The sequence below is a fragment of the Tenrec ecaudatus genome, chromosome 1, assembly GCF_050624435.1.
Source record: "Tenrec ecaudatus isolate mTenEca1 chromosome 1, mTenEca1.hap1, whole genome shotgun sequence".
NCBI classification, from domain to species: Eukaryota; Metazoa; Chordata; class Mammalia; order Afrosoricida; family Tenrecidae; genus Tenrec; species Tenrec ecaudatus.
The window spans coordinates 95,938,877-95,949,702 of record NC_134530.1 but is presented as its reverse complement, the minus strand read 5'-3'; the positions used below and the strand labels follow the sequence as shown (position 1 = coordinate 95,949,702).

Sequence of the window (10,826 nt, the reverse complement as noted above, 5' to 3'; positions counted from 1 at the left end):
AGTTTATCACACAGGTTCCGACTGACTTTGGTTCCCAGAAAGACTTAATTTTCTGTATTGTTGGTTGGTTTGATTGGATTGATGCAGTAACACGGGCTAGATCCCCGGTCACTCCAAAGCCTATGGACTTAAACATTAGGATTCCCGCGCAGAGCTTCTCTTTCCTTGTGGGAAAACACACAAACACGAAACCGTCTTTTCCGGCAGGATTTCTGTAAGGAAAAAAAGAGGGACCTTCCCTACAATTGTGCCGATGAACGTGGTAGCAACTTAATGTTTAATGTCACAAGCCCCTTAAATAAAACCTAAGTCTAAAGCACAGGAATTCCTGCCCTGGCGGCTCTTCTCCCCGGCGTCTCAATGGGCTGTCTCGGTGCGGACAAACGCTGGGTTTTATGCTGGACGAACCTTTCCTAAACCAAGTGCCGCAGAGAGCCTTCGCCGCGGCTGGCGAGCAAAGATCCCCGCCGGCCGGTCTTTGGTGAGCGAAGTAACCGAGCTTGGGGTAGGTTGACCCCCCTGGAGGCAAAGGGGACCCAGATAGCGAGGACCCCTGGTAGGCGAATCCTGTTTACACAGGGCTGAGAGTGTCAATCCCGAAACATTACCATTTGAATGGGTCGGACGGCTTCAAGGTGTGTGTGTCTGTCCGTCCGCCCGCATTGTCTGACTCCCCTGATGTTTGCAGCATAACCACCCCAGACTCATTCTGATCATGAAAATTTCCCATATCATAAAAGTCAACAGAAACCGAGGTGGCACCTACCACAGATGCAATGCTACTGTGATCGATCGCCCACTAGGACCCCCCCCCCATGCCCCGCTCCCCCCCTCGTCCTCCTCCCTCTCGCCCGCAGCGGTGGGACCAGCCACTCGGGTGCGGGGGATGCAGAGCACGCATTCGCTCTGCGGGGCCAGCTCCCCCCGCTCGGGGTGGAGTCTCCCCGCCCCCGCCCGGAATCCGTGTATATATACAGGCCGAATCCGCCACTGGTCGGAGCAGTCCTCTCGGATTCCCGAGCTCGCTGCTGCCCGACTGAGCTTCCGCCGCTGCTCGGAGGAGGGCGCGATTGCTCTCTGCCTCCGAGTTGCCTGCTTGCCCTCTAGGTCCGCGCTTCGGACAGAGGTAAAAACGGTCTTCGGCCTCTTTTCGGGCACACCAGCGCGAGGTATGGCGGGCGAACCACCGTTCCAGATGCTGCGGGGTGAGAACCGGCGCGCGCGTTGTCGGGAGGGAGTGGGCACCCATCCCTGGGCATCCTGAGGGATCGGGTGCGGGGTTCCCTGGGCGCGGGTGTTTGGGTGGGCTTCCTGGGCACCCCTCGCCTGCTTTGTCCCCCAGGGGGGAGAAGGGACCGAGAGGAGACGGGCGGGGCTCGTTGGGCGCAGCGGCAGCAGGGTTCTGTGTTTGAAGGGTGGGCAAGGCGTTAACTGTTGCAGCTTTCCATCCCGTCGCCAGCGGGAAAAGAGCGCAGTAGTGTGGTGCGGGGTGATGCGAACACTAGCGCTGTAATAAGTGCGTGCCACCGCCAGATTAAGAGTAACCCGTCGCTGTCCTTCGGAGCAGGGGTGGAGCGAGCCGCCCCAGCCAGGTCTGCGGTGAGTACGCTGGTCTCTGGCCGCTAACGGGTGCGGGGGGGCTGGGGGCGACGAGCCGACACTCCAGCCCCTTGCCAGCTGCGCCAGACAGTGGGCTCCCCAGGGCGCACGTGTATCTCGGGGCTGCAGTCTGAGGTCGGAGTCCGACACGCAGCTCCAGCCAAGGGGCGGAGTCTTGGAGTCGGCGCCGCTCTGTAGTCCCGCCCCCAGCCCCGCCCGCCCGCTACTTCTCCTGAACTGCGCACTCTCTGAATTTCGTTGTTTCATTAGCCCCATTTTACAAATCGGGAAACTGAGGCTAGTGAGGTTGTACTAAACGTATGTTTTTAAAAAGCCGGATCCTTCCACTTCTCGAATTCTCTACTGCTCATTAACTCTGCTCTCTCCTTCACCCCCCCTCCCCCAACCCCCAGGTGTGACGCGGATTCCTGGCGGGTATCTCAGCCGCTGGTGTGCACTGACGACCCCACCCCGAATATGCAAGTCCTCTGCGACACTGGCCGCCTTCCCCTTTTCTCCTGTTTGTATTGCAGAGCGGACCCTCACCAGCATCCCGCGACCGACCTCCCTCCCTCCCTCCCTCCCTCCCTCCCTCGGAGCCTCTGACCAGGTAGACGCCTGACTCCGCCCTAGACGGAGACCCTCACTCACTCTCCATCTCCTCCCCTAGGCCATCCCTACCAGCGCCTGACCTCCGGAGAAGGAGAAGAGCGACCTCGCGGGCGATTTGCCAGCATGGGCAACTGCTGCTTTGGCCTAAGAGAAAGGCTGATGCGCCGTCTGAGTCCTCTGCCCACCCTGCTGGTGATCCGCGCCTTCATGCCCCAGAAGCGGTGCAAAGATTACCGCGTGGTGGTGCTGGGCTCTTCCGGCGTGGGCAAGAGCGCGCTGGTGCAGAGATGGGTGCGCGGCACCTTCCGCGACAGCTACCTGCCGACCATCGAAGACACCTACCGCCAGGTGATGAGCTGCAACAACAGCGTGGGTGCCCTGCACATCACCGACACCACTGGCAGCCACCGCTACCCTGGCCTGAAGCGCCTGGCCATTGCCAAGGGCCACGCCTTCGTCCTGGTCTACTCCGTTACCAAGAAGCAGACCCTGGAGGAGCTGAAGGCCGACTATGAGCTGATCCGCGAGATCAAAGGTAACAACATGCAGAAGTGCCCGATCATTCTGGTGGGTGCCAAATGCGAAGAGAGCCGCCGCGAGCTGACCATGAGAGATGGGGCCATCTACGCGCTGGAGTGGAATTGCACCTTCGTGGAGACCTCTGCCAAGACCGACTTCAACATCAAGGAGCTGTTCTTCATGCTGCTGAACCACGAGAAGAAGCCGGCTGCCTGCCTCCAGCTCCCCCAGAAGAAATCCCCCAAGGCCACCGAGAAGCTGCTGGGCAAGTGCATTATCATGTAAAATCTCAATCTAAGATGCCCAATCTGCAACCTTACAGCGCGCAGACAACAAGAACCAACCCCAATGTAACCTGTTACCCCTACATGATTGATTTTGTGCTGTGATTTGGATTGTAACAATTAGATGTCAATAAATGTTCCCTGAAAATTAATAACGTTTCTTTCTCCCACGTAAGATAATCCAAACGGTTGAAACCTTGAGACAGGAACAGAAAAAGAAGGAACCAGATGCGTCATAAGAATAAAGCACAGACAGAGAGTCTCTAGAGAAATGTTTTCGACCGACCAAGAAGATGGTGAAATGAACGGAAAGATACCACAACCCTTCCTGTAATCCTATGATTGTGTATTAAGTTTAAGCACTTCAAATCCTGTCAATTAATTGTATTCTTTCCAACGTATACTTAATTGTTAAGTAATGTGTTTTCCCAGCAAAAGCTGTGACAAATTGCTGTGAAAGGGTACACTAAAGAAGAAATCAATGACAATGCTGTAGTTTATCAGGGGGGTGGGGACAGAGAAAATTGTACAAGTGCATTGTTGATTACCAAAGAGGTGATGATTGCTTTCGGAGTAATTAAAAAATGTTTGGATATCCTGCATAGATATTTAAAAAAAAGTGTACCAATTCTCTGACTTAATAAAGCTATTCCTGCATGAAGTCAGCTCTCCTCGTTGTTTCTCACCGAAAACAAACCCTTCACCACTGCGTGAGCATATACCCCTGACCTGGCGACAGTTTCTAATGAGATGATCTCACCAAGACGACCCTGCCCTCTTGACATTAGCCAGTGCAATCTTTCTATGGGTCTCTACTCTGTGGGAGGGGTTGTGCCCATAAACCTTCCTGGCCTGGGGTCCAGAAGGTCCTCTTTGCAGAGCATAAACACTATCTTGCTGTCCTGGAGATAGCTGGTAAACAAACAAACAAATCTATTGCCCTAGAGTCCTCAATGAAGTGCCCCTGGGGTGTCCAAGGCCACAGTCCTTAGAGGTCCCTGCAGAGCTGTTTGAATCATCAGCTTTCTGCCCTTGCAAACACTTACCCCTGCACCTCCAGTACCCCATAAGTAGAAGGCTCACCCCAAGCTTCCGTTGCCACCAATCCTTTCCTCAAGGAGAAATGGTGTGGGTTGGGGAAGGGGGGGACACACGGCAAGGGGGAAGAAATGGATGGGATTTGAACATGGAGAAGCAACTTTTTAAGGAGGTTTTTAAAGGATTAATTTTATGTTTGAACTCTTTTTTTTTTTTGAGCAAGGAAGTACACAGCTTGTGCCCTTGCTTTACTTTAGGGGAAGTTTTCCATAAAATATCACTCCAATATATCGAGTCATTTCTGTGTTTCTCAAGATCACTTATAGCTTTAGTTCTAGGGAAGAAGCATACTGTTAAGGAATTATGAACATCTATCACACAGTGGTGTAGACAGATGGCTTTAGAAAATCTGTCCAGGGTCCCAATTGAAAATAATTTATAATCTCCCCTATTTATTTAGGAAACAATTATTCTCACCATTAGAAAATAGTTAAGTACATTGTTTTTATATAGTGTATTTAAAAAATAATAACTTTTAACCTAAAGGTCCTAATGAGACCTGTAGGTAATAACTTTTTATAATAAATAAATAATAACTTTTTACCTAAAGGTCCTAATCATTCCATTTCTAAAAGAAAAAAAATGTGGCTCTTTTCCAAGAGAGTTCTCTTTGAAACATTTTCACCATTGTTCCTTGCAGATAAACAATGGAATTTCCAAGGGTGTGAGTGGCAACTATTAATCATTAGAAAGGTAAACAGATTTGTAATACTTCAGTGTTTACTTTAATAACACTAACTGCATTAATATTTTAGTGTTTTGTTAAAAATGGCATTGCAAAATAATAGCAGAGTCTTATCTACTTGATATGTCTTTCTTATGATAAGCATTTCTATAATCTATATGCCAGACGATGTTCTGTATGATTCAATCCCACAATCCATTGAAGTGAGTCCTGTTATGCTTATGTGTGGACGGGTACCCTAAGAAACACTCAGAGACTAGAAAGTGGCATAGCCAGGTGTGCTCCAGAGTCTTTAGATTTTTACCACTCTGGTAGACTGCCTCTCAAAGACGATCATTCAAAGGGCAAGTAATTAGACTTTCCGTCTCTATCTTAGAAAACTAGGAAAAGTGATCGGTTATAGTTCATCTTTTAGATATAACAATAGGGCATTGCTAAAGGCTTTGGGCCAACTTGATCGTATTTGCAGTTTTCAAAACATTATTCTTTGGTAACTAAAAAGAGGTAGCTAGACAAACTAGACCGCTGTAAAAAAACAAATAAATAAATAAATAAAACCAGGATTGAGGTTTTGAGTAAGTGCTTGAGGCACTTGCCTAAGGGAATGGAGAGAAAGGTTGGCTCTTCTGAGAGCCATTTTAGTGATGAGAAAGGCAAGAGCTCAGTGATCTATGGAGTTTGAGAGCTGGAAAAGGTGACCTCCCTGGGGGTGTTGGGTTGGGCTACTAACTTGCTGGACTGCTAACCTCAAGGGCAGCACTTTGAACCCACCAGCTGCACATCAGGAGAAAGATGAGGCTTTCTACTTCCATAAAGATTTACAGTCTCAGAAACCCACTGGGGGCAGTTCCACCCTGTCTTACAAGGTCCTTCTGAGTCACAAGCCACTCAATGGCAGTAAATTTCGTTTTTGCCAGGTTACTCCGTGAGATTGCCAGATGGCTTGTGGGGGCATTAACCAAGTTCAGAAATGCAGAAAGAAGAGGCAATTCAGGGAACATTTATTTGTATGTGTACACGTGGACAAAAAGTTTACATTTGGGACAAAATGTTTGCAAGTACAGGCAGGTAGAAATTTCTAATGAGGAACTGGACTGAGATTGGGGGCTGAAGACAAGGTTGTTGCTAGGTGCCATCTGGTTGATTAGGACTCTTCTCGACCCTGTGCACAACAGAAGGAGACACTGCACGATCCTGCGCCATCCTCCCAACGATTCCTATGCCGGAGCCCACTGTTACAATCACGGTGTCAATCCATCTCGTTGGGGGCCTTCCCCTGTTTCGTTGCCCCTCCACTTCCCCAAGCAGGATGGCCTTCTCCAGGGACTGTTCTCTCCTGACAATATGTCCAAAGCATGGAAGATGGTGTCTTGTCAGCCTTGCTTCTAAGGAGCACGCTGGCTGTAGTTCCAAAAAGAGATCTGTCCGTTTTTGCAGGCCAATGGTCTATGAGTTTTTAGCAGTTAGCTGCTGGCGAGGTCGTGGAAGGAGGCAAAGAGAGGATAAGATAAAAAGATTTAGGAGATAATCTTGAGAAACAGAAGCATTTAGGACACAGAGACTCTAGATGTGACCATAGAAGGAAACACCTAATACACAGTTGTAATTGCTAAGTGAAGGAAAAGATGAGTTTAAGGAAAAGCATATGGTCATTTGGAAACCCCCTTCCCTACTTTCCAGTAGGCATAAAAAAGGGTTTTTAAGTGTTGCTTAGAGTTAACAGGTAGGAGAGATTTCTGGTTTTACTTATAATGTAGTTCCCCCCAGGCCTTTTCTGTAACTACTGAAAAACTGGACAAAATGTAACAAAAAGCAGAATAAATCACTTAAAGGTGATGAGTTCCCCGAGTTTCCTTATTGTCTTTCATTTCTTCTCAGCAGGCCACTGCAAGAAACCTCCAGCCCAGTCACCAACAGGCACAGAAAAGAAAAAGCTCCCCGGTAAGCCAGCTCCCCCTAGAAGAGCATGAAAAGTGTCTTCTAACAATTGTGGACAATTTTCCCCTTCTCCAAACTCTAATGGCAAACCCCACTCCCTCTCACCACGGGGAGCGGATCTCCTAGCACTTAGAAGCAATCTGGCTATATGGTTGGGTCTCTCTGCCTAGTGTTGCTACAGGGCAGAGCTGGGAGCTAGCCCTCTGCCCTATTGTGACAGAGCCCAATGGGGGCCATGCAGCTGAGCAGGGGACTTCCACTCAAATGGCCTTGACAGGATAGGATCAGTAGGTGCTCAGCGGGGAGCTGAACTTCTATTCCCTCCTGGCAACTAGGGTGCCTGAGGTGTGACCCAGCAGAACAAGGACTCTAGGTCTTCACCCCTCCCTTGTCATCAGGGCACAGTGGGAAAACCTACATCTGGCATCAAGGGAATTGAAGAAAGCTGTGCACAGAAGGGCTAGCTGGTACTCCACTCCCTCTTCTACCCATCACTTCCCATTAGTGGGGAGTTGAGCCCCACTGACACCCCCAATGACACAGTATGAGTCTGTGACCCACTTTTGCTGGGAATGTGTTTGTGGGGCTGCAGAACTGATTTAAGCACTCCCACATAGCTTTCGAACTCCACCTTAGGAGAGAAATACCTGCTTAAAAAAATTAGGATTCAGAGTCTCATCAGATGATAATCAAAATGACCAGAACAATAGGAAACTACTCATCATGTCAAGAACCCAGAATGTCACAACTTGAAAGAGAAAAGAAAATTAACAGACGCCAACACCAAGATGAATCAGAGCTAGGACCCAGGGAAGCTCCAGGCCAGACCCAGAGAAAGACAACCCAGGTCTACTTGTCTGGAACAGAAGCTACTAGCGCCATAAATTGGTCAGAACTTATAATAGTCATTTTGATGAATCTCTGGAGACTGAGTGTACAGTAACAAAGGAATGAGAAAGTTCATGGGAACTGAACTCTGATTTTTATGGGTTTGACTTCCAGGAAACCCACCATAATCTCATGATAAAAAACTAAGGAAAAACCCTCATCTCTCAGACAAGGCACGGGGAAACATAACAACACAAATGGCAAAGTCCACTGTCCTCAAGTCCATTCTGATTGAGAGTGGCCCTACAGTGCAGAGTCCGGTAGGAAGACGGCCCAGGGATCCCAAGGCTGTAAATCTAGCCACAGGATGACTCATCTTTCCAAGTTCATTTAGTAGTCACATGCGTACCCACTCTGCCACCAGGAGAGGCACCTCAAACTCTCACTGAAGTCTAGCTTCTATGAAATCCATCCAGAGCTTTCTCCATAATAGAACCTTACTCTCCAGGAGAAAAGACTTGAGCAAAATCTAATCCAAGACTGATTTGAAGGCCAATAGCCTAGCTCAAGCCCACTCTAACCTTCTGGTCTCACTTAAAGAGGGCTGAGGAGTAGATGGGATTGGGGTGGGGGAGCAGAGGGGCATGCTAGAAGACATTTGTAAAGGTCATAAACCAGTGATACAGAAGCACTAAATAACTGAGACTTAACATAGTAGTATCATATGATTACCCTCCTCACGCCTTACCAGTACATCACCAAGTTTCCAACTTAATGGCAGTGGATTAAAATGGAAAATGATAGAAAGATGAGACTCCATTTCAGGATAATTTCTTAGGGAATACCGTCCCCCACCCCTGAAACTGGAGTGACAAAAATCAGGACACAAACTATTAAATATAGCTCAACACCTAGCTATATTAGCATAAATTCCCACAATAAATGGCTATCTCCCTCAGTTCCGATGACTCAACTCATCATAGTCAGTTTTCAACAGAAAAGTTACAAGGTGTATCTTATGGATCTCACTGTATCTCTCTGAAAGATTCACCGACTTGTCTAGGCTATGATTCTTAGTGTTACATAACTTTTCTCCATTTTGTGATCGGATGTAATTATCCTGCTGGTCACAAATCCCAACCTCTGTGATGCTAATGAGGTGGGACTCTTGGCAGTTATGTTAATGAAGTGGGACACAATCTATAGGATTAGGTTTTACCCTATTTAAATCTTTTTTGATATATAAAAAGATTCAATAAGCAAGCAGAGATCAGAGGGACTTACTACCATGAAGAAAGAAAAGCCAGGAGCAGAGCTTGTCTCTTGGGTCCAGGATTCCTGTGCTGGGAATCTTCCAGAACTAGGAGCCAAACACAGAGAGAAATTCCTTCTCTGCTCTAAATTTGGACTTCTTTAAACTATGAAAAAATGCATCTCTGTTTGTTAACCATCATCTTGAAGCATTTCTGTTACAGCAGCACTGGGTATATATGTGAAAAGATAAGAAAACAGTCCATTCAAAAGTTTGCAGATGTTCCTATCACCTACAATGAAAGAAACATGCACACAAGACAAAACAAGGGATGAATGGGACTTACCCAAAATAAGACGCTTACGTGCATCAAACGAGATTAAAAGACTTTTAATCAAAAGAGTAAAAAGAGAAGCCATGAGATGGGGAACAAACCTGATGACACATGGACAAGGAACTAATCTCTAAATCTACAGAAAACTACATCTCTGCAAGAAAAAGATCAGTAGCCCAACTGAAAAAAGACAAGGCAGTTCCCCACGAAGGACATGCAAATGGCCAATGGATACACGAAGAAATGTTAACTGTCCCAGAGATGCAAATCAAAGCAATGACATGATGCCACCTTACACAGACAATGGCAGCCAAGTACAGAAACAAACCCCAGACCAGAAAAGAACATTCTAGAAAGGCAGCAGGGAGTTTGGAACCCACATGCACTGTTGGTGGGGCTGTAAATATGCACATCTCTTGTGGAAAGCCATAGGGCATTACCTCCAACAATTGGGAATAGAAGTTCCCTATGATCCAATAGTCTCTCTGCTGGGTACACATCGAAGTAAGAGTCAACACGAGCAGACATATGTACATCATGTTCCTGGCAGCACTGTGCACAACAGTCTCCATCCAGAAGATGGAAACAACCTAAATACTCACCAGTTGAAGAACAGATAAAGGAACTCTGGGACTCGCACCCAGGGAACATTAGGCATCTCAACCAACAAGGACAAAACCACGAGGCACCTTTTGGCAGACAAAGCCCTGGAGAGCATGATGCCGAGTGAAATTAGCCAGTCAGCAAGGGACAAATATCTCACTCCACTACGGTTACAAGGGAAAATGAAGATACCAAAGGGAACCAACTTTGGAGATTGCCCAAGGGAAGGAGGGCAGAGGAGGCATGAGAAAGGTGAAATGGATGTTCTCTGTGAGAGGGAGAAGAAAAATCAAGAAGTGAACGAAGGTGGCCAGAGGTGAGGCGCGGGTGTTGATTAGTAGTTTAAACTGTTGAATACATAATTGCATATCTGAAATGTACCCTCCCACCACATTTACAGTAAAAAGTTTGTTCGATAGAAAGAAAGAAAATAACAAATTTCATTGAGAAGTTTGTGAAAAATATTAAATACTTTGGCATTATCTAGATGCATTCTAATATACAATAGTAGCTTCCAAAAATTTGTCAATTTTGTTGATCTTTTCAAAGAATTAACCTGTGCTTCCTTCTATTTTCTCTATTGCTTTCTCATTTTTTTATTTGTCTCTGATCTTTATTATTTCCTTCCTTCATTTTGATTTGTGTTTATTTTGCTCTTATTTCTTCCCTGGCTTCTTAAAGGTGAAAAGCCGCAGATTGGATTTGAGATCTATCTTTTTAATATAAGTGTTTACAGCTATACATTTTCTCCCAAGCTCCTGAAACCATCTTTAATGGTTGAAACAAAAATAATATCCTCTGATGTGGTGCTCAACATCCGTAGAGAAAACATTTAGGATAAATTATATTTTAAAAGTGGAGAGGGCAAACGACCTTAAAGGAAGGTGTCTACACTGCAGTTGCGTGGTAACACACCAACACTAGTAATGGTGCTAACTGAATGGGCAAATGCAACACCCAAAGCAGTCACTAATGGAGCTGTACCAAGCTATAGAATCAAAAGCATGACAAATAAATCAAGTTGAAATCTAAAAAATATTTAAATAACAGCAAGAAAAGAAGGAGGGAAAGAGG

General features: G+C 46.7%; 1 protein-coding gene across 1 annotated transcript; it reads left to right on the top strand.

Moving 5' to 3' along the window:
• Window positions 1-1,008: 1,008 nt before the first annotated feature.
• On the top strand, window positions 1,009-3,665 carry DIRAS3 (DIRAS family GTPase 3). The gene is made up of 2 exons (XM_075540026.1): window positions 1,009-1,205; window positions 2,270-3,665. Exons 1-2 carry the CDS (start codon window positions 1,172-1,174, stop codon window positions 3,013-3,015), a joined length of 780 nt encoding a protein of 259 aa, XP_075396141.1. The 5' UTR covers window positions 1,009-1,171; the 3' UTR covers window positions 3,016-3,665.
• The last annotated feature ends 7,161 nt before the right edge of the window (window positions 3,666-10,826 follow it).

What these genes read in the sequence shown, in the direction of transcription:
- DIRAS3 (XM_075540026.1), top strand. Translation starts at nt 1,172, where the DNA reads ATGGCGGGCGAACCACCGTTCCAGATGCTGCGGG. An exon ending in ACCGTTCCAGATGCTGCGGG is followed by an intron (nt 1,206 to 2,269) that starts GTGAGAACCGGC and finishes CTCCTCCCCTAG; the next exon opens with GCCATCCCTACCAGCGCCTG.